Source organism: Mauremys reevesii, linkage group 8, assembly GCF_016161935.1.
Source record: "Mauremys reevesii isolate NIE-2019 linkage group 8, ASM1616193v1, whole genome shotgun sequence".
NCBI lineage: Eukaryota > Metazoa > Chordata > Testudines > Geoemydidae > Mauremys > Mauremys reevesii.
The window spans coordinates 15,188,357-15,211,186 of record NC_052630.1 but is presented as its reverse complement, the minus strand read 5'-3'; the positions used below and the strand labels follow the sequence as shown (position 1 = coordinate 15,211,186).

At 40.9% G+C, this 22,830-nt stretch overlaps 2 protein-coding genes across 5 annotated transcripts in view; one reads left to right on the top strand and one right to left on the bottom strand.

Annotated features, from left to right (window-relative positions):
- AFF4 (AF4/FMR2 family member 4) overlaps nt 1-22,058 on the top strand; it is an 84,746-nt gene extending 62,688 nt beyond the window's left edge. For 2 of the 4 annotated variants that reach the window (XM_039484127.1, XM_039484126.1), the window contains 6 exons: nt 74-210; nt 634-705; nt 2,766-2,859; nt 4,063-4,106; nt 5,234-5,454; nt 8,383-13,669. In XM_039484127.1, coding sequence (XP_039340061.1) covers nt 74-210; nt 634-705; nt 2,766-2,859; nt 4,063-4,106; nt 5,234-5,454; nt 8,383-8,501 — 687 coding nt within the window. In that variant the 3' untranslated portion in view covers nt 8,502-13,669. Of the gene's footprint in view, nt 1-73; nt 211-633; nt 706-2,765; nt 2,860-4,062; nt 4,107-5,233; nt 5,455-8,382; nt 13,670-17,679; nt 17,938-21,533 lie in introns of those variants that run through there. The other 2 variants (XM_039484129.1, XM_039484128.1) reach the window with 2 other exon arrangements.
- Nucleotides 13,840-16,977, bottom strand: LEAP2 (liver enriched antimicrobial peptide 2). Its single transcript, XM_039484130.1, has 4 exons — nt 16,854-16,977; nt 16,242-16,381; nt 14,693-14,721; nt 13,840-13,865 (listed from the first exon to the last, which is right to left on the bottom strand). The coding sequence occupies exons 1-4, from the start codon at nt 16,908-16,910 to the stop codon at nt 13,855-13,857; spliced, it is 237 nt and encodes a 78-aa protein (XP_039340064.1). The 5' UTR covers nt 16,911-16,977; the 3' UTR covers nt 13,840-13,854.
- Nucleotides 22,059-22,830: the final 772 nt, after the last annotated feature.

Genomic DNA, 22,830 nt, shown 5'->3' with positions numbered 1-22,830 from the left:
CCTGTACTCTTCTCTAGTACTGTAATTCTCTCCCACCTCTCTCTTTTTGTTTTTAACGCTTCATTCTCTTCAGTCTGACAGGTTTGAGAAAGCTGTTTTCTATCTTGATGCTGTAGTGTCTTTCATCGAATGTGGGAATGCATTGGAGAAAAATGCTCAGGAATCCAAGTCCCCGTTCCCTATGTATTCAGAAACTGTGGAATTAATCAAGTAAGCTTTATAAAGCAAGTAGTAAGTGAAGCCTAGTGGTCACACCCCAGGAACTGGGAGCAGGTGCCCAGATTCTGTTCTTGATTTTGCCACCAATACTTGCATTCTCTCATCTGTAAAAGTTTACCCACTTTATCCATATTTTGAGGCTTCATGTTGTTTTTTTAAAAGGACTTTTAAATCCTTTCATCTAAGGGTCTTAATGGTAGTGCAAATTGTAATATAAAAACAAAAAACATTCCAAAACTTTCCTCTTCCAGACTTTTGAGTAAATCATCTATGGATCTCTGGTAAAATATGAGGGCAGCTGGAACTAAGCCTTAATAGTTTTCTTAAAAGAATATTAAATGAGAAATGGCAACTGAGAAATGACAACATCATGCGTTATTTTATTTGTCATTTACTCGATGTCTTTGTTTGCAGATACACTATGAAACTGAAAAATTATTTGGCACCAGATGCTACGGCTGCAGATAAAAGGCTAGCAGTGCTTTGGTACGTACATTTTTGGTTTAATAAAACATCTTGAGTCAAATTAGTGAGTGCACCATGTCCAAAGGTTACACACACTGGTATTTTTAACTATTTTGTTTTTAACTGAATTGTAAATTCAGTACAAGGTATTTGAAGTTTTCATTGAACCTTAGAATGGGGGTTGTGGGGCACCTTCTGAGGGGTGCAGCTGGGGCCCAGGACAGCCCCCACTGGGGGTGAGGAGGGAGCACCACCCAGCTCTGCTGCTGGCCGCAAGGCCTGGCTGAGGCTCCACTCCCACCTCCGCCCCCAGCCGTGGCCCTTTTACCCCGTCCATGTCCCTCCCTGGCTCTCAGAGCCGGAGCCTCACTCCTGGCTTCGGCTCCAGGGGCCGAGGGTATGCAGATGGGGTAAGGGAAGGCACAAGGTAAAAAGTTTGGGGAACACTACGTTAGGTAGTTAGAGCCAGCATAGCGTCTCCCTTTCATATCTGTCATTAACCTTCCTGTGTATTTGAATATTGAGGGAATAAAAAGGAGGCATTTAAGACAAGAAAAATTGTTTACTTTTAGGTTTTAGTTTTACGATTGAAGTGATATGAATAGTGCCAAGAATCTGTTCTTGTTTCTCACTTATAAACTTAGTGAAAGGTGAGCAGTCAGCTAATGCTTTTGATGGGAGTCTTATTTCCTTGTGATGTCTGGTCCATCTATGGCAGTAGTCCCCAAACTGTTGGGTGCGCTCTCCTAGCGGGGCTCGGAGGAAAGCTTGGGGTGGCACAGCGAGGTCTGGGCCAGCCCCAACAGGGGCCTGGGAGGGAGTGCCGCCCAGCTCTGCTCCTGGCCCCGGCCCAGCTGCGGCTTCAGCCCCTGCCCATGTCCCCGGGAGCCACAGCCCTGCTCCCGACTGTGGCTCCTGGGGCGAGGGGAGTTACATGAAAAGACTGATCTGTAGATATGACAAGCTTAATGGTTAAAACAGACAGTTTTTGGACTACTTATTATATGCTATTATATGCTTGTGAATTTTTGAGTAGTTAGATTACGTTACTAAAGCTGCAGCATCAGTGTGGCTGTAGCTCTGCTTTCATGCTCAGGCTTATGCGGATGTGGAACTTTCCTGTTATGAGAAATTGAGTGTTGCTGTCAAGTTAAATGTAATAGGTAATAATTGGAGATATACCAATTACCTATCTCCTAGAACTGGAAGGGACCTCGAAAGGTCATCGAGTCCAGCCCCCTGCCTTCACTAGCAGGACCAATTTTTGCTGCAGATCCCTAAGTGGCCCCCTCAAGGATTGAACTCACAACCCTGGGTTTAGCAGGCCAATGCTCAAACCACTGAGCTATCCCTCTCCCCACTGTATATTTCTCTGCCATTGTATCTCTGTTCTGAGAAGCTAAATATTCCATAAAGCATAGTGGTTGCATTAAATAATTTACTGACTCTTCTGGAAACAAGAATATCAACATTTATTGCTTAAAAGATAGAGGTGCTATAGCACAGATTTGAGCCTCTGCCTTGCAAAGGTGGCCTTGAGACTGAACTGCACCACTGACCCTTAGGGTTGAAAGAAGCAGCAGCAGAAGACTAGGGAAGATGTTTGGGCTCCCCATCGTGTCCACCTACTGATTAGTCAGCTTGGGGTATATGTCAAAGAATCACCTTGCGAACACTCCAAATTCTTCAGGCTGCTGAGTACAGAGGGGACAGGAACGTGTGTGTGTGAAATGTGATGTCAGACTCTGCATGTTGTATCAGCACATCCTGGTGTAATGGGCTTCATTTATTTTTTAATTTCTTTCATTTATTTGCTAGTCTAGGAGATGATTTAGGGTTGTAGTCTCAACTCTGGTTATGTAAGTAAAGACAATGAAGATTGTGTATCTAAAGTCTTGTGCTCGAGCTTAGACTATCTTTAGCTTCTCTGACAAATGAAACATTGTTACTAGTGATGGAAAAACTACAACTCCATACCTCAGAGAATATGTTGAAAAACACACAGCTGCTAGCTGTTTACGTGCATTATTGAACCTTGTAAGCACACACTCGTAAATGTGTTGCCATTTTTCTTTGCCTAGTCTTCGGTGCCAGTCCCTGTTATATCTAAGGCTTTTCAAGCTGAAGAAGGAGAGTGCATTGAAATACTCTAAAACACTGACAGAACATCTAAAGGTAAGAAGTTCCTATATTATTGAGAGTCCTTTAAAAATAAATATAAAAATATGGAAATTCCAAGGTACTCTCCTGATTTCTCTAACACGTGTACTTTGATATGCCCCTATCTGGAAATGTGGCTCTTAAAGTAAACTCATGTTCAATGTTTTAGAACTCTATTTTTTTTGTTACTGCAGCATGACCACAATGTTGTCATAACCCTACTGGTCTTAGCATAATACCTTTCCATTTATAATAATTTCAGCTAGCTTTTGTCTGCTTTAAAGAATAAACAATTCAGCAGATTTCAGAGAGGATAAAAAGTACCTCTTCCTGGCTACAGATATTACAAAGTTGAACCTTCACTTTCATGTATGATCTTAAGGAAATTCTGTTTCTAGTGGTACATTTTATGACTGCAGCTGTCCATTTGCAGAAGTTGGTGTTTGAATATATAATTTTTAGCTCATCTAACAGCTTTACCAAAGTTCCAGAGGCAGTGCTCTTAGCCAGCTTGCCTGAACTCTCATATACTCCCATGAGACTTTCTAGAATTTTCAGTAAAAATCTGTTTTAAATCTGATCTGGTTTAAACCTACTACCAGAGGCTGAAAAAAAAATCCTCCTTTTACTCACTTATTTGAATCTAAGTTGTTTCAGATGAGGTGCTCAGTCAGGACATTTAAAACTTGGGTGAGCTTGCTTAATCTGAATTTAGGCTGGGATTTTCCAAGGAGCCAATAGGAATTAGGCATCTTATTTGGAAGCTTGTAGGCTTCTTTGGAAATCCTAGCTTTAAAAAGAGAAGAGCATACTAATATAACTTGTAGCTTTTGAGGAAAGATTCTAATTGCTCAATGCCAGTGTTAACAGCTTTCACATTGCTATTAGGAGAAGATTGGAAAAAAATATGAAACTTGCCACCAGAAGCAATAGAGTCTAGTGGTCAGTGGAAGGAATTAAGTTAGGAGACCTGAGTTCTAATCCCAGTTATTTTGCTGGTTTGCTATGTACCAAAGACAGATCATGTAAATTCTTGGTGCCTTAGTTTGTCAGCTGTAAAATGGGATATTTTGTCCAAATTTAAAGTGCTTTGATTCTCCCATACTGGTTCAGACTTTTGGTTAGCACAAAGAAATGTATCCATTTGTAAAACCTGTTTTAATAAGCAATTAACATACCCTTGGAAATCACCCCACAAACTTATTTTTTCCCAAACAGAATTCCTATAATAACTCTCAAGCACCGTCACCTGGCATGGGAAGGTAAGCAGCTTTGTAACTCGTACATTTTAACTACTTTCCTTCTTGATTTAGACACTTTTAAATCTTGGGGGGGAGAGGGAATGGAATAAAATCATCTGCAGGAGCTGAATTCAATGATTATTAAATTAGCTAGATATTTCCTATATCTTAATTTATGTACAATAAAGTGTCTATGTAAGGTTTATAAAGTCACTGTTTACTCATGTTATATAATTTTATCTGAAGTCTCATTAGCCAATTGTACTGTTGCAAGGATCCAGGCTTCAGCTATGTGTCGGATGAACTGTTAAATGTGTTCATTTAATTGTTCAGATAAATATTTTAAAATACTGCTGTCCTTGAAAGCACTCCAAGCATGATTTTAAATAGATCTCTACTGCAGTAAGGAGTTATGCCCTCCTGTGTGGAATTAATACACAACTCTAATTTCAATGGGTTCTTTTCATATACGCCCCCCCCCCCCCCGTCCCTCCCAGTATTAAGAGGACAATAGACTTCCTTAAATGCTTGGAACCATTTGAGCTTGCAACAATATGTTCAAAACACAACTCCTCCATGGGAAAACATAGGGAGCAATTTACTTGTACTATTTAAACCCTCAGAATAGTATTTTGATGTATTTATCTGTTCTGTGTAGTCAGAGAACATATACATCTGAAGTAACCTACTAAAACTTAGATTTTCAAATTTTTAATAGGTTGAGAAATTTCAACATGTATGGCAATATAGCCCTTTCATATGGTTCTGATTTTGTACAGAGGTTTCTTTTAAGTGTATTCCTTAAAACTTACATTTATTAAACATTCCTCTATAAAAATGATTAAATTAAATGGTGAGGAAATTTGATCATAAGGTTAAACCACAGAACTCGAAGCCTTGATGCTGTTCCCAGCTCTGACACAGACTTCATATAACCTTGGGCAAGTCATTTAAACTTCTTGGTTTCTTTATTCAAATGTAAGTAAAGAGAGATCCCAAGATGGAAGGGCCCTATAGAAGTACAAACTATTATAATTCCAGATGAATAAATTATGCAGCTTGATGTGTAAGAATACACACACATTTTGACATTTTGTATTTTAAAAATCGTATTTATTTATTTATTTATTTTATTTTTAAATAACTAGCAAACCTGTTGGTATGCCATCTCCGGTCTCTCCGAAGCTGTCTCCAGGAAATTCAGGGAATTACTCTTCGGGGGCAACCAACCCTTCAGGGAGCAGTTCTTCTGTGACTATTCCACAGAGAATCCACCAGATGGCAGCCAGCTATGTCCAGGTTACATCCAACTTTCTCTATGCCACTGAAATTTGGGACCAAGCTGAACAGCTTTCTAAAGAGCAAAGAGGTAAGACTTGGCAGCAGGGCCGCCCAGAGGGGGGGGGGGCAAGTGGGGCAATTTGCCCCAGGCTCCGGGCTCTGCAGGGGCCCCCACGAGAGCGGCTGAGGCTCCCTCCCTGGCCCGACCCAGTCTCTGCCCCTCTCCTGGAGCCTCAGCGCATCCAGCAGCGTCCCTGCACAGTGGCGCAGCGTGGCTCCGGCGGGTCCCCTGAGCTCCGCGTGGTCAGGGGGCGGAGCTGTGAGCTTCAGCGGGGCCTGAGCTCTTTCCGCTTGGCCTGGAGCTCGCAGCCCCACCCCCTTGCCATGTGGAATGAGCAGGGAGGAGCTCAGGGGCCCTGCCGGAGCCACGCTGTCTCTGTTGAGGAAAGCTCCTGGATGCGCTGAGGCTCCAGGTGAGGGGGGAGCCGGGGGTAAGGGACCGGGGGTGTTGGCTGCGGGGCAGGAAGTCCCAGGGACAGTCAGTGAACAGGGAGGGGGCAGAGGTTGGGTGGGGACAGGGAATGGGGGGTTTGGATTGTGGGCATTCCAGGGTTCTGTCAGGACTCAGTGGGGGTTAGATGGGGTCGGGGCAGTCAGGGGACAGGGAGCAGGGGTGGAGTCCCTGGGGTGGTGGTGGGGTGGGGGGTTTCTGGGGGATGGTGAGGGGACAAGGAACAGGATGGTGAGGGGATTCTGACGGGGGTGGGCAGTTGGGGGGCAGGGCCAGGCTGTTTGGGAGGCACAGCCTTCCCTACCCTAAAGCTCATTCAGCAGTTTGAGGCTTGCAGAAGAGCCAAGCTGTTAGCTTTTCCATTAGGGCTACCATCCCTTTCACTTCTCAAATGCCGAATTACAGTCTATATTTAATTTCAGTGCCAAAGGGAGATTCATGTCAGGGGAGGGTAGCTTCATTTAAAATTAGCCATTGGGGGAGGGATCACATGAGAAGAGCAATATCCTTCCCAACCCTACCAAGGGAGACCCCCCGCCCGTGCATTCCCTGAGGCTCCAGAGGGGTTAATTCAGTGGGTCTCAAACTTTTATACTAGTGACCCCTTTCACATAGCAAACCTCTGAGTGTGACTCCCCCCACTTTATAAATTAAAAACACTTTTTTTTATATATTTAACACTATTATAAATGCTGGAGGCAAAGCAGGGTTTGAGGTGGAGGCTGACAGTTCGCGACCCCCAGTAATAACCTCATGACCTCCTAAGGGGTGCTGACCCCCAGTTTGAGAACCCCTGGGTTAATTTAATTTTAGCACCCTGTGTCCATTCACATGTATGTGCTATTTTGAGCATTTCAGTTTTCACAACATAAGCTCATCCCAGATTCTGGAACAAGCTCAAATGCTCAGTTCATGGAGTATGTACATAGTCTATACTAAAGACAAACCCACAGTAACCATCTCCAGTTTGTGAGGGACCACATGGAGCCAGTCTCTAGGAAACAGATAAATGCATGGAGGTTAAGTCCATTAATGGCTGTTAGCCGGGATGGGTAAGGAATGGTGTTCCTAGCCTCTGTTTGTCCAAGGGTGGAGATGGATGGCAGGAGAGAGATCACTTGATCATTACCTGTTAGGTTTACTCCCTCTGGGGCACTTGGCATTGGCCATTGTCGGTAGACAGGATACTGGGCTGGATGGACCTTTGGTTTGACCCAGTATGGCTGTTCTTATGTTCTAACCTAAATGAACCCAAAGTTATGGAGATAGATATGAGTCAAGGAAGCCAGTAGAGTATCAGAAACCTGGAAAAATCTCTGACTGGATGGGCTCAGGCGTTTTGTCACAAGCTGAGGTGGTTCAAAAGTTTTGGATTTTTTTTAAGCGGAATTTTTTTATTGTTTAAAGAAACAATCAAACACAGCAAGTAGCAAATATTTGGCCACACACTTCTGAAACCCCAAACCATATTCAGGTTTTGGCAGACTAATTTCAGCTTTTCAATTAAAAAAAACAACAGATTTTGAAGGAAAGCAGACATTGTCTGTGATTTTTTTCTGCTTTTTAAAAACCCTTAGTTTTCGATCCAGAAAAAGTTTTGATGGAAAATATTTGTCCAACCCTTTTAATGAACTTTAGTGCCTTTTAGCACTAGCTGATGCTGAGAACCAGTGATACCTTGTAAAGAAGTTTTCTCAAAACTGGGTTTGTGCCAAGATGCAGAAGGTTTATTTTTCCCAGGGCCGCCTGGGGCGGAAGCAAGTGGGGCAATTTGTGCCGGGCCCCACAGGGGCCCCCACGAGAATATAGTATTGCAATTTTTTTTATGGAAGGGGCCCATGAAATTGCTTTGCCCCAGGCCCCCTGAATCCTCTGGGCAGCCCTGCTTGGCAGAATCTGATTGTAAAATCAAATGTGTTGAATTGTGCCATAAATGCTAATAGATCTTTCACATTGAGAAAATCCACTAATAGTACACCAGGTATGTTTTGTCAGTTGTTTTGCTGTAGAGAAATATGGATAATTATTGCATTAGAATTTCAGTAATATCTCAGACTTCTCCTATGATCTTGATTCTGAATGTATAAGTAAGCCTCACACTGGCAATATATAGCCAGATATAATTTTGGGGACTTGATATAACTTATAGTTTACAATGATGGACTCAGATTTCCATTTCTAAAAATTTATTTAATGAATATGCAAATTTCTTTGAGAGGGAACTCACCACTTCTGAGAATGTTTAACTTCAGTGCGAACCCTTTTCCACTTGTTCCTATCAATCATTTTATTGCAAAAATGTTTAGGTTTCTATTGGAAATTGTCTTTTATCCCTGTACCATTTTCACCTCCTTCCACCTCTTCTCTCTCCTCTGGTGTCATCTGTGAGAGATGTGTAATATTTGTTAGTATAGCATAGGTGGATTCCTCCTCAGCACCACATTCTACAAAGGGAAGTCAATGTGAGAGTGTATGTAAAGAGCTTTTGTTTTCTTGTCATTCTAGAGTTCTTTGCTGAACTGGATAAAGTTATGGGCCCTCTGATCTTTAATTCGAGCATCATGACAGACCTAGTGCGTTACACCCGACAGGGATTACATTGGTTGCGTCTGGATGCTAAGTGATATCTTGAACTGAAGGAATCAAAAGTAGAACACACTTTTCTTGCTGCCTCTGATTTTCTCCACAACACTGTGTCATGTCAATAAGGAAGACTGCCATAACACATTGCTTAGTTGACACTAAAAGCAAGGAATGCTTTCACGTCTCCCATCCTCTTCTGTGTGTTTAACCCCAAACCACATCATGTTAATGGACTTCTTCAGTATTCTCATTTTTAAGTTATTTAAATATTTTAAAATCAGCTACATATTAAGATATGGCTTCTCTGCTCTGTAGTGGGATTGGAATTCCAGTCAATAATACATAACTAATCAGTTTTAAATCCTATTTATTTTCATTTGTTTTTAAAAAATTTTTACAAAGCCCAGTTATGGGCTCTTTTAAGACTTAGCTATTTCTTCCTATAAACTTACCCTATCAAGTACTTAGCAGAGATTAAATGTAGACACTTTATTTAAGTACTGCGTGAGCTTGTTACTCTGTAATGTCTTGTGGTGGTAGAGCTTGTAAAACAAAATAAGGGTTGATAGGTTCTAAAGTGTAGGGACACCAAGTTTTTCATGCCTAATGCCTATGACTCAAATCTTAAATAAGTACAGTTTTATTATTACAGAATTTGTACTAAATTTTAAGAAAAGTTCAAGAGATATTCTTCTACACATTAAGATATTTCATTTAAATGAAAATATAAGAGATGTATATGGAAAGATTTAGTTATGTCTAACTTGGGTTGTTTTTTTTCAAAACAATTTCAGAAAACTTGGTTAACACTATAGCAAACACAAAACATTACAGTAAACTTGCATTTAATGCAATATGGAAGTGGTGTGAGAATGAGCTTCTGTCTCTGATAGGTGCATACTGGAAACGTTTCATAAATGGACAATCTTGTGCTTTTTTTATCTCTCCATTTAAAATAAGTTTTGTCTCCTTGTTTGTCATTATTTGACCCTTATTGAAGCAGCCAACTTAACAGTTGAAAGAACAGATAAATAATTCCTATTAGAGCTGTTTGTATCATTTCCATTGACTGGGAAACCAAAAACATAAAAAGCAATTTAAGATCCATCTTTTCCTTTTGGGTCTGCTAATTGATGGACACTATCACGTGATAATGGCCATTGTGGGGTGCAGAGCACATCTTTCACAGTGATATTGTGAAACTGTTCTGATGTAGAATTTATTTAAAATGTCTATTTACCCCCATGTTAATGGAGGCCCCTGTTAATGTTAGATGTTTTAGGGGAGCAGAATATTCACTTTAGAAGTATGTTGGTGCAACAAGAATCCTGCATTGAGTTCCAAGTGGCTGCTTTTAAGAAGTTGTAATCCAAAGTACCTTTCCACATAAGATTATTGTCTGAGTAAAAGGTTAAAAATTATATTCCTTTCAATATTGCTTAGTGCCCCTATCATGTCTGGTGTGCCTTATGCCTTACTTTTAGATGAAGATTTTATGAACTGTTTACAAGATGAAGTTTTACAGCAGGACCATATATACTGTATGGAGTTGGTCTTCTGCAGTACTTTTGGTAAAATTCCATTTCTTTTTCATCAGTCCTAGTGTGTGTCATAGAAACTGACTTCCTGTTACAGTGGTCTCCTTTTAAAGAGTCAAACTCTGAACCCATTAGAGTGGTATTGTGGAATGCTGCTTTGTTTTTATCTCCCATTGCCCCCCCTTGTCCTGTACCAGATGTGAACGTGCATGTTCAGGAAAATTATTGCACTAAATTTGTGTGTAGTTGTAGTTAAGTGCCAAAATGATGGCAACCTCAAAAGAAGGAATAGAATTCTACGCTACTTAGTACTGCAGTATGTCCTATGGGCTTTAAGAGTTAAGAAGTTTTGCAAATTAGTAACTTCACTAAACTGTAGCTGCATATTCATAGAGCTTCCTTTGTGTTCCAACATTATTTGTACTTCCAGAAAAGTTTGCTACATGCAAATGGAGACAGTTAGTCAACCTATAACTCCCCATTATATTTCAGCCTACATTCAGGGCTGTTTGATAACCCTTTTTATTTGAATCACTATGTAAGTTAGTTTCTCTGTTTGCTATTAGAGATGGAACTTTCTCTACTCTCAAACTCTGCATCTTGGTTAATGGGACACGGTCAACTATTTTTCCTTTAATACTCTAAAGTGCCTAGCACACTTTTGACGCTATATAAAAATACCTTCTTAGCAGCTGCATTGTTTGTATTTTATTTTATTTTATTTTTTTGTATAGGGCTGCAGTAGCCAGCCTGGCTGTTTCTAGCTTGCTCCGTTATGTGCACCGTTACCATTGCTGTAAGCAGGAATGGTCTCATCTCTGGGAATATTGGTTTTTTTCTCAACTAGAGTCTCACCAATATCTTTGGGTGGTACATTTTTCAAGAGACCAGTTTAGTGTATCCCTCAGCTCCAGACCAATGGATTCTAAATGTTTGTCTAAAAAAATCTAGAAGACTCTTTACAGTCTCTCAAAATGGGGACCTGAACTGACAGAGAGTCCTGCCTCAATAGTATACATTCTGGTGAAATCCTTCTGGAATATTGTCCCAGGTTTTTATCTATGTAAGACACATATGCAATGGTCTTGTTAAAAACAAACTCACTCCTCCCTCAACTTAGGCCATTTCAAATGAATTAAACTCAGTTTGACAATTCCAAAAGCATATCTAACTTGGGATTTACCCATTGCTTCAGAGAGAGAGAGAGAGAATTTTATTTTGCCTGATAGAGTAGTTAAAACAAAATGAAAATAGTTCATAAGTGTCCATCTCTCTGCCAAAATGCAGGCTAACAAAACCTGTCTTTTTTTAACCTTAAACAGCAATGTGGGAAATACATGTCATTTGAGTGCTAATGCAAGTTGCACTAGTGTCTTACCATGAGGGAATCCTTAACTCCTGGTACTAAGGGTTCCCTATGTGATTATATTTTAACACATATCAGTGTTGTAGTTTTTATTCATCCCTCCACATCTTCCCTCCCCCCCCCAGTGGTGAACCTTTTTTTAAAATAAAAAAAGGCTTAATAATCAGACTAGGCTTGCTCAGACATGAACATTATTTTGAATTTGCTGTCAAATGTTCAGGTTCCAAAATGACAAGTTGCATCATTTATAATTATAAATGAGCCTTCAGGACACCAGAACAAAATAGCCCATGATTTATTTTGATTTGAAATATTAACCGTAAAACAGAGCACATTGGATGGCTCGTTTTTTGTCTTTTGACGGCAGTATGCAATTTGTATTGTATGTGTCTTTAATATATGTGTGTGTATATATATATATATATATATATATGAACTCCGTCTGTCCAAAGTATATGTTATACTTGTTTTTAGATTATAGTGCAACTGATTATATTGATATATTATTTATTAAACTGAGTGCTGAATCACCATCTTACTGGTGAGGAATCTTGATATTATACAGGAGTGCAATGTATATTCTTTTAGATGGCTGAGGCTTGATTGCTGTGATTAAAAAAAAAAAAACACCCTAAAATGTATTTATGAATGACCCCAACATATAGAGAGTCAGTACTTTATGAATATAATTTTGTACTTGCCTGGGGCAAGTGAAATAAATCTTTAGGCATGCAACTGTGTAGTTTGCCAAACTAGTAGAAAAGAGACACTACCTTTGCTTTATTGAATATTTCGTTTATCTAGCAGAAAAAGTTACTGTCATTGCAGTGTTGATATTAAAACAGTTACAAAAGGGCCTGAGCAAGTCAAGTTTGAATTAATTTACCCATTGGGGAGCAAGTAACTTCCAAATCATTGGTTAGCGCCCTAACAAATATTTCATAAATATTTCGGTTGCGGATTGAATTACTTTAGGTCTAGTGAATCAGTATTATGGAAAGCTGTTTATTTCCAACAACAAAGCTAATCTTAGATATCTTTAAACAAAGAGTAGCCAAAGCTTTTGCTAGCCAGCTCTGTTAGACAAACACAGACTCTTCTAAGAGGACTGATTTCCTGGAGATGGAAGTACATAAAGAATCATGTTGTCAAATCGCATTATTTTTGAAGGAGTTTTGTCTGTGATGCCATTTAAACATAGCAGTGTTAGGAGGAAAGAGCAGGGGTAGCTATACAAATAAAACTATATTTTTGTCTCATTGTGAGGATGCTAGTTCATAGAACAGTCTTTGAGAATGACAGCATTAGCTCTTTCTCTATTCTAATATTCAGCTGAGATTAAATTGAATACACTATGCTGAGCAGTTTGAAGTGCTGCTCCAGGATAGTTTATATAGGCTATCCTCATGTAAACTTTTTTTACCTGCTTTAATTCCATCTGGAAACTTAACAGAAATGCATCCATTCCAATTGATGTAACTCCCTGTTTATTAATGGAGTCCATACTGGCAAATTGGAATGAAATGTTCCCCATCTTGAATTTTTTAGATACAACCTTAGGAAATCATGCAGTTACGTACGCAAGGATTGTAGCCCGTATTTGTTGGCTGCATTGGCATTAAATATCTGAAAGTTCAACTACAAGGACCAGACATGACTTTTTCAAGCACAGTTACTGATGTTTGTATCTTGTCCCCCCTTTTAAATGGTTTGAAGAAATTTTGTATATGGAGGATAAAGTGCTTATATATTTATTAAAGATCCTTTATCTTATTTGAAATTATTATTATTTGGTGAAGAAGGGTTGTGTTTTCTTTTGAGGAGGGTTGGGTAGGGCAGGGGAAGGTAACTTTTAACCTATCACTTCAAAGCCCTTGTTAATCATGCAGAAAGGTACTGTTAATGACGGGATGTCTCTATCCTATGCTTTGTACATGACAAGTCCATGTTTTACATTTTGTTTCTAGGCATCGGTCTTCAACCAAAACTTACAAAAACATAAAAAAACTGTGATTTTATTTGTTGCAATACATTTGAAATTTCAAAGGGTACTTTGAGGCTCAAAATTATGATTTCTAAGTCAGTATGTGCATTTCACGTAATAAAGCTGTTAATGGTGAGCAAAGTATTATATACTAACTAGATTTTTCCACATCTGTATAGTATATTCTATGTATTTTGTGGTATTGAGATTATAGAAAGTTTAGTGTCTGAAACATGCGTTTAATGTGTATTTTTAAACAAATTTATGGCAATTAAAATATTTGGAGAAAAGGGTATCACATTTCAATTTGTAAAGATCTTTTTAACTACTGTGTCATTAAAATGCTTTGTACAATGCAAAACTGTAACTGGAGAAACTAAGTTTAATAAATATCAAATAGATTTTCTGTATCAAACTTTATAAACAGTGTGCTTGTATCTTGTGTAGGGTTCCTCCTCAGTGGTATTCCATCTTTCAACTCAGTTCTTTTGGGTCCTCGTGCCCTCTCAATATCTACCTGTGCCATGCACGACAAGGGAGAAGAGTATCTGTTATGCAGGTGGCACCTAGACTTATTTTGATATTTCACTTGATTCAGTTTCTTTTAGCCCTGTTGATCAGCATGCAAAGGTGATGGTCACAGAAATACTTAATTAAGCTGATCAAACCTGAAATAGTTATTAAGTTAAACTTATTCTTACTTGATTTTGAGCAGTTTGGCAGCAATAGATTTGTTTTCTTCCAAATACCGTTAGAAACACTGGAGTATTGAAGGAATCTGCTATTTTGGGGCTCTTGTTTAATAAGATTGCTCACTCTGTTCCCTTTCTCAGAAGGGCTGCTTGCCCGAGAACTGCTGGCTGGTATCAGTGGGAGGAGAGATGATTGGTTTATGCACTCACCTGGCCAAAGGGTAAAATGTCCATAGTCCAGCTGCAAATACACTCTCTTTTGGGAGTGCCTCCCCAGATTGCACCCCCCACTGTGACTTTTTGTTCATTGGACCCAAGACAGAGCAAGTCTGTTTGCTAAATACAAATCATTGTTTCACATATAGAAAGCTATAGAATGTGAACTAAAAAAAAACCAAAAAAACCCTGAGATGCAAGGTCTTTTATTGAGCTTGTCATCAGAAGGTGCAGTCTAGACCAGTGCATGCTTTCAACTTTCATGAAACACCCTACATCATTTCATATAACACATTTGTCTGAAAAATATTAAATATATGCAATTGCATAATTCAAAGTGTCCTAACTTAAGGATAGTTAATAAATATTGTATATATAAGGTTGAACATTGTAAGAACTAACAGTATTTTCTTCTCCTTAGTGATAGATCACTCACGGGAAAATCTTATGGAACAGTGATTCTTCCTGCAAAAAAAGACATGGTATCAATCATTAAAGGCCTGGGCTGACATAGTTATGTAGGTCTCAGTCCAGTGTACACATGCACATAGGATTGTTCATTTGGTTCAGCTCCCTCTAACTAGAATTTAAAGTAAATCTGGTGTAAATAGTTCTCAAATCTTACTTCAGCACATCCTGAAAGCACTTTTTAGGGAAAAATGATGCTATCAAAGACACGTTGGCAGGGAGGGATTGTTTGATTTCTAGGGTGGTGGTCTTTCAAAAATTTATTGTAAAATATGATGACCCTGAAACCAGTTCCTCTGCAGCTGAAATGCACAAGGTTTGGTTTGCCTTGCTTGGTGGGTGTGCTTTATTGCTGGGTATGCTGGCTTAAGAACACCTGCCTGTCCGTTTCACTACAATGCTGAATGCCTTACTGCATCCCTTTTTCCTTCTATATGCATCTTTCTGTACCTGCTCTTGCAACTCTGAAAGGCTAAGGGGCAACATACTAGCTTGGTTAAACAGTAGTCTAAAACAACCTCTCTCACAAATGCATCTAAAATAACAATTTGACTTCTATTATCTACTAAAGGTACCTCTTCTATTCACTTACCATTGTGAATGCAGTGTGCACTGCCTCAGCACTATCTCTCTCTCTTCCTAGATTGGGGGTGTAGGGTGCTGGGCATATTGCCACCAGCCTGGGCTCTCCTGTATGAGTCAGTCTTCAGTTATTTAGTAGTAATTTAGTTTTTGCTGTCTTTGTTTAGATGTAGTTGGAGGCAATGAGAAAGGGAGGGCAGCAGAGAGGCCCCGTTCTGTTTGTGTCTAGTAATGTGGACTAATTCACATTCAGACTTCTGAGCTCCTTATCAGTCTCATCTAAATAAAAATGTATCCATCCTTTATTGTGAGATGCTGCTTTTTAATGACACCACCTGTTTGAAGGGGGATTGATTTTAAAACTAAAAAGCAGTCATCACTCAAGTCTGTCCTGCAAGAATGGTCCCTTAGAATGTGTTAACTATTAATGCTAAACAATCTGTTCCACCTTGTATTCAGCTGTACCACTGACTACCTTTCCCCTCCTGAAGAAGAGTGCTGTGTAGCTCAAAAGCCTGTCTTTTACTGTCAGAAGTTGGTCCAATAAAAGATATTACCTCACCCCCCCTCCCCTTGTCTCGTTAACATCCTGGGCCTAGCACTGCTAGACCAACACTACAAGCTTCTAAATTCCAACTTCTTTATTAGAAAAGATACAATCTTTGTAGCACAAAGTGTAAAAAAAAAAAAAAAAGTGCCAGTGCTCCTAACATCGGACTCCTAGGAACTGTTCTGCATGCAGTTTGCACTGAGAAAATTAATTTTGAAAAATGGCTGAATCTATTGTTCTAAGCCTTGCTGCAGCTATTCTTTCTATACAGAATAAACTTCATCTCCAGCATCGTGATAATTCAGTGAAAATTCCCCCTGCACACTGGTGTGAAACATTCCTGTACCTTTATCCTTCCCTTAAGCATGTGGGAATGAGTAGTTACCTGCATAGCCTAGAGACACATTCATTATCATCCCTGCATATGGCTCCTATGGGTCTGAGGGAAATCCCTCTCCAGAAAGGTGTCATCCTCCTTTGCCTTGTTAGGTGAGAGCTTGGGTGATGCAAGGAAGCACAGTGTATCTGAAACAAAATTGAAATACAATTGCCATGAAGGAACAGTGGCTTCCTGCCAGTTAGTGTGAGCTTGGGTTTAATAGACGGCAAATAACTTATTTACAAATGCTTCATTTGGCAGTCAGATCATAACATTATTCTTATTGAAAGTATACTTGCTTGGTACATTTGTAAAGTTCTATATCAAAAGCAACCAAGGTTCTCCAGTGCTCTGGGACGGAAGCAGCCATCCTCATTCTCATAGGTAAAGAAACTGATGCAGATGCATTAAATGACTGGCCTAAACTGACAGTGTCAGCATCAGAACTGAGAATACTTCAGACTACTGGCTTCTGCTGTCTTCACTTGCTGAAGTAACTGAGACACACTCTGCCATTAACTCTAAATACTGCACAGCATTTTATTGATGCAAGCACATAAACTTTCATGTTAGTAATTACCTGACCATTTAAATTAAAATGTTTCCTCCTGCTCTTACCTGGCTCAGTAGGGCTGCAGAAAGTAGTAAGACAGCTATAACTTTCAAACACTGCATCTTCTTTGGATAGGCTGCCAGTCGCTAGTAGCATTTGTGGAAAGTGCTGGACTCTTGAATTAATTTTCGAAACCTTTCAGCTAGACTTTTATAGCCTCAATTCCCTATCCTTGCATCAGCTGCCAGTTGTCACAGGGACAAAGTTCGTCTTGGAGACCAGGAGAAATTTAATAAGTTAATGTCTACTAAAGTCACCGAGTTCAAGGTCTATCCATCTGGCAAACTATATTTACTTTTCTTACACGTGTACTTTAGTATGTGGGGAAACTGATCCTGCAAACTGTTACTTTTTTTTAAACCTAAGGCTGTGAACCTGCCAGCAAAAAGGGTTGTTGGCCTCATTGGCCCCAGTGTATTCACTGGGGAGCAACAGGTGCAACCTTTTCACTTCCATGGTTGCAAGTACTTAAAATGTTGTGGGTTTCTTAAATAGGGGAGGAAGCATTGTCTAATAGTTTTAGCTTGAGAGTGGAAGATGGAAGTTTGATTCTGCTCCTCACTTTTAGCATTAAAACAGCTTGAGCAAATTATTTAACCTGTGTGCCTCAGTTTCTCCCCATCAAATATTATATACCACCACCATCAGAGGGGTGTTTTGTGTCCTTATATTAATGCTGAAAGGCTTTGTACTTCATGATTTTCACTTGAAATTCATAATGCAGAATTATAAATGTTAGTTTCTGGGGCGTTAATATGGACCTATTCAAAGGTAATGTACATGGTGCTGTATGTATATGAATAAAAGTAATGATAGTTGTTGCTTCCCCAGGAGGCCTAGCACAAGTGGATGTTTAATTGGCTGGAAGAGGTGGCAGCGGCAGCAGCAGGGTGGCTTCAAATTGCTGTCAGCTTGACATTCAGCTGTAAACTACTACTAGCAATATCTGCTGCTGAGAGCGTAAGAGTGCGTGCTACTCAAACGGTGGCAAGGCCTCCCACTTTCTCACACATGGATTCTTTATATATGTAAAATATACTTTTAAATAAAATGCTGGAGGTGAAATGAATGCAATTGGGTACCTAATGTATCTTTACCAGGGCCCTGTGAAGTGACTGAAAATGAAAACCTCAGCAGTGGAAATATTCTACCTCCCACTCCTATTGTTTCTTTTTCATCTAGACTTTCCCTGATCAAAACTAGCATATGTATAAGCTGGAGAGAGTGGTGTATGTGTATGACAATTAGCTTTGAAAGAGCCTGTACCACCACAAGGTCAAAAGCTGGCAGAGTTTATCCAGATCCTTTATGATGAACTACATGGTTTGAGGTCTGGCATATTTGAGATGGATCTTTCAGCTGAGACCATTTAATACTAAGCTCCTGTCCTCCTTGTATGGACTTTAGGATTAGTCTTTCTTCTACCACAGCATTTCTCAAATGGGGGTCTGCGGACCCCTGGAGTTCCCTCCAGGGGGTCTGTGGGTCCCACTGATCAACTCTCCCCTTCCCCCCAGCGCCTCCTTCATGTTCCCTGGTGTGAGGGAGGGTAAGGAGCGGGGACCCTGGGTCTGTGCTGTTCCTGGAAGCAGCCAGCACATCCCAGCCCAAGCACCGACTCTGCAGCTCCCATTGGCCGGGAACTGTGGCCAATGGGAGCTACGGGGGCAGTGCCTGCAGGCAGGGACACCATGTGGAGACCTCCTGGGCCCGTGCCTAGGAGCTGCTGCAGATGGATGTCGGTTGCTTTTAGGAGCCGCCTAAGGTAAGCGCTGCACCCTAATTCCCTGCCCCAGTCCAGAACCTGCACCCAAACTCCCAGCCCAGAGCCTGCACTCCGCACCCCGTCCTGCACCCAAACCTGCCCCAGACTGGTGAAAGTGAGTGAGGGTGAGGCAGGGAGTGAGCAGGGGCCTTGGGAGTCTCTAAAACATTTTTAATCAAAATGGGGGTTGTCGGGTTGCTAAAGTTTGAGAACTGCTGTCCTAACACATTAGTCCTTAAAGAGTAAGGATGTCCCCAATAGTTGCACAAGGCCAATTAAAGGGTGCTGTGTTGGCGGAAAGGGCTGTCTCAAGACGTTTCTAGAATGAGTCCTGACTTGCAAGACTATACTGTTTTCCTCCTATGACTCTCTCTCTTTGCTGCCAGCTCTCCCATCCACACCCTCCATGTGTACTCTAGAACATCTGGGAGATCACCCCATCAAAGGGGGCTGTACTGGGCTGACTAGCAGCTTGTAGGAAGCTATCTGGGGCAGGTAATAAAAGAAGGGACTGCAACAGGAAAGAGAAGAAAATGAAAGACAAGTTTCTTCTCATTTACCCCAAAAATCTTTCACTTTGGAGGCAAACAGCTCTATGAGCTTGCTTTTGTGTTCTTGGCCTAGTAGTATTTTCCTCTCCTTCATGGCCTACTGCATAGGAGATGTGAAAATCTTGAGTTTATTAAGACTTTTGACACATTCATAGAATTGTAGGACTGAAAGGGACCTTGAGAGGTTGATCTAGTCTAGTACTCTGCACTCATGGCAGGACTATTATCTAGACCAATTTATTCCAGTGCTTAACCATCCTCACAGGAAGTTTCTAATGTCCAACCTAAACTGCCCTTGCTGCACGTTAAGCTCATTGCTTCTTGTCCTATCCTCAGAGGTTAAGGAGAACTGTTTTTCTCCCTCCTCCTTGTAACAACCTTTTATGTATTTGAAAACTATTATGTTTCTGGAGAAGAGAAGACAGAGGACGTAACAAACCCATTTTTTCAATATTCCCCCGTAAGTCATGTTTTCTAGACATTTAATCATTTTTCTTGCTCTTATCTGGACTTTCTCCAATTTGTCCACATCTGTCTTAATGTGGCACCCACAACTTGACACGATACTCCAGTTGAAGCCTAATCAGTGCAGAGTAGAGTGGAAGAAATACTTCTCACGTCTCGCTTACAAGGATTTGGGCGTTATAGTAGATCACAAATGGAATATGAGTTGTCAATGTGATGCAGTTGTGAAAAAGATTAATATCATTCTGAGGTGTATTAACAGGAATGTCATATGTATGAGATGGGAAGTAATTGTTCTGCTGGACGTGGCACTGGCAAGGCCTTAGGAGTACTGTGTCTAGTTCTGGGCCCCACACTTTAGGAAAGTTGTGAAATTGGAGAGGGTCTAGAAGGCAACAAAAATTATAAAAGGTTTAGAATACTCAGCCTTTGGCATGTTTAGTCGGATAGTCTTCCAAGTATGTTAAGGGCTGTAAGAGGACTATGATCAACAGTTCTCTATGTCCACTGAAGCTAGGACAAGCAGTAATTGGCTTAATCTGCATTAAGGGAGATTTAAGTTAGATATTAGGAATAACTTTTGAACTATAAGGTAGTTAGGCTCTAGAATAGGCTTCTAAGAGAGGTTGTGGAATCCCCGTCATTGGATGGTTTTAAGAACAGGTTGGATAAACACCTGTCAAGGAAGGTCCTGTCTCAGCATAGGGGGCTTGATTTGATCTTTTGAGGTCACTTCCAGCCCTTCCTGTCTATTGTGCTTGTGCTATGTCTATTGTACTCTGTACCTGGCTCCCAAATCTACTCCACATATGGTTTGAGTCCCACTGAGATATATCTAGTGAAGGGTTTTAGAGATTACAGGGCTAGTGTAGGAATGAGTATATTTAGTCCATTCCCTTACACTTACTTTAGGAACACTGAGGATCTGTAGAGCATAGTGGCTATGAAGTATTCGGAGTTCCTTTGAAGCTACTGTATAATGACACAATACAGTTAAAATACAATTGATGTAAAAAGCTCCAGTGCAGAAAGCTTTAAATGATCCCTATTAAACAGCCTCAACATAGAAGGGAGTACGGTAGTTTTCCACAACTACTTAATGTGCAGCTACTTGCTGATGCCAACTCGGAGGGAGGAATTTCAATTATATTGCCACGTTGTAGGACTGATGCCCCCTAAATAGGCGAAGAACAACCCTTGCATTTATCTTGTAGCCAATTGGACTGATGTTCAAAATAGAAACCTTACATCATGTAAGACAGATTTTCTGTCTTATCTCCCCCCCCTCCCCTTATGCTTCTGGCTACCTCTGTACCAGCTCACTGCAAGGAAGAATTAAACCTTTTGTACCCCACTCTCTGGGCCTGCTGTTTAAGATGGAGATCAGTTGGTAAAGTACACCAGGTCAAAAGGGCTGAGCCTGAAGTAATTGCTTGTGCTAATGAACCCTTTTTTCCTTTGCATCTTGCTCATCATAATTCTGAGGAACCCTAGTACGTTCTCCGGCCAGTCTCCATATTGCCTACTTAGCAGCCCTTACCAACAGGCAGAGATGAGTACAAGAAGCAATTGTCAGCCAGCGCTTTAAGCAGGGAGCCGGAAAGGCTGTTAGAATCTCAGCTGGCACTGTCCTGTACCAGTCACATAACCACCTCTGTGTGCCAATTTCCCTGTTTGTTAAATGGGACTTGTGGGTTGTGTGGTGTGATAGTTGGTCTGGAGTGGACTTTGAAAGTCTGATGAGCTGTGTAAACCTAGCTGCCCCCCTCTTGGGAAACAGTAGCTTCCAATTTAGAAAGCAGCACTCTCCCTAGTTTCTTGCTTATGCAAGTCCCCTCTTGTATTTCTTCTGAACGGTGAGTATCATAGCAGTGGAAGTCAACCAGATGTCGTTTTATTTCCAGAACAGGTAAACCATGGGTAATGGCAGCTTCCGCAGCTTCCCCAGCCCTGACATGAAAGGACATCAGATGTGGGCTGTCATTCAGATGGCATTCTTTACCGGATAAGGATTAACATGATGGATATGGATACTAAGTTTGGGAGGAAGGATGTCTGTGTGAATCAAAGAGCGGGGTGGTGATGCACTGCAGCAGAATGCAGCAATTTGCCCAAAGTTTAGCTCAACAGCTCTCAGCGCTTAAAATATTCTCAGGCTTGACAAAGCAAGTAAAAAAATAAAAATAAAGCAAATGCCATAGCAAAGTGCTTTTGGTCTGCAGCAGAAAGAATGCTGGTGTTCCCCAGCTTGAAGAAAGTCATTCTCCAGGGAAGACATCCATTACAGGAACTGATACAGAAACTATACTAGTTCAGTAAAATCACCCTGTAGACCGTTGTTGGTGGGGGAGGGAGAATGTTTTACACCTTTCATTAGTTTAAGCTTTGAAACAGATGAGTTTGATGAGGGAGGGAGGGAAAAAAAACTAAAATCTCATAAGTTGTTGAAAGCTTGCAAAGGAAGCCTGTCTTTTCACTAACAATGATGGGCCTTATACGGTGATCTAGTATTATTAAGTCTGCCTTTGATGAGCTTTGCCACCATTCTTACTATACTAATACAAAAGCTATCACCTTCCACTATGTTTGCCATAGTGGCTTGGAAATTGTAGCTGTTTCAATACAGTAGGTTTAGGCTTTGATGCCACTGAAATATTACCCCTGAGGGAATTCTGCTCCAAAAAAAAAAAAAAAGTGCACATTTTAAAATTCTGAACATTTTGTCAATAAATACATGTGGCTCCAGCATGGCAGCAGGGAGCAGAGATCAGTGGCTGCACTGAGGTGGGAGATCACCCTGAAGACCCCACCTCCCCCAGTGCATGGATTCGGCAATAAGGCTGCACCTGACCCTGACACAGTGTAAGGGCTTGGCCTGTCCCAGAAACACCCCGGGGCCCTTCCCCTCTGCATCAAGTTTACCGGGTGTGGGTGGGCAGGCTCAGCCCAGCAGGATCCAAGTATGGAGGAACTTAGTGGGGGGGGGGATCCAGGCATGGGGTGAAAGGTTTCTGTGTGGGGCAATCTGGGTGTAGATGGCTCAGTGGGAGATCAGGATGCACGGGCTCGTTGGTGGGGTGCAGGGGCAATGGGACTGCAGAGGATCCAGGTGAAGGTGGTTTGGGGGGGGTCTAGGGAGATGGGGCTCAGCAGGGGTGGTCTGGGTGTGAGGGGCTGTGTGGTGGGGTTGAGGTGCTGGGG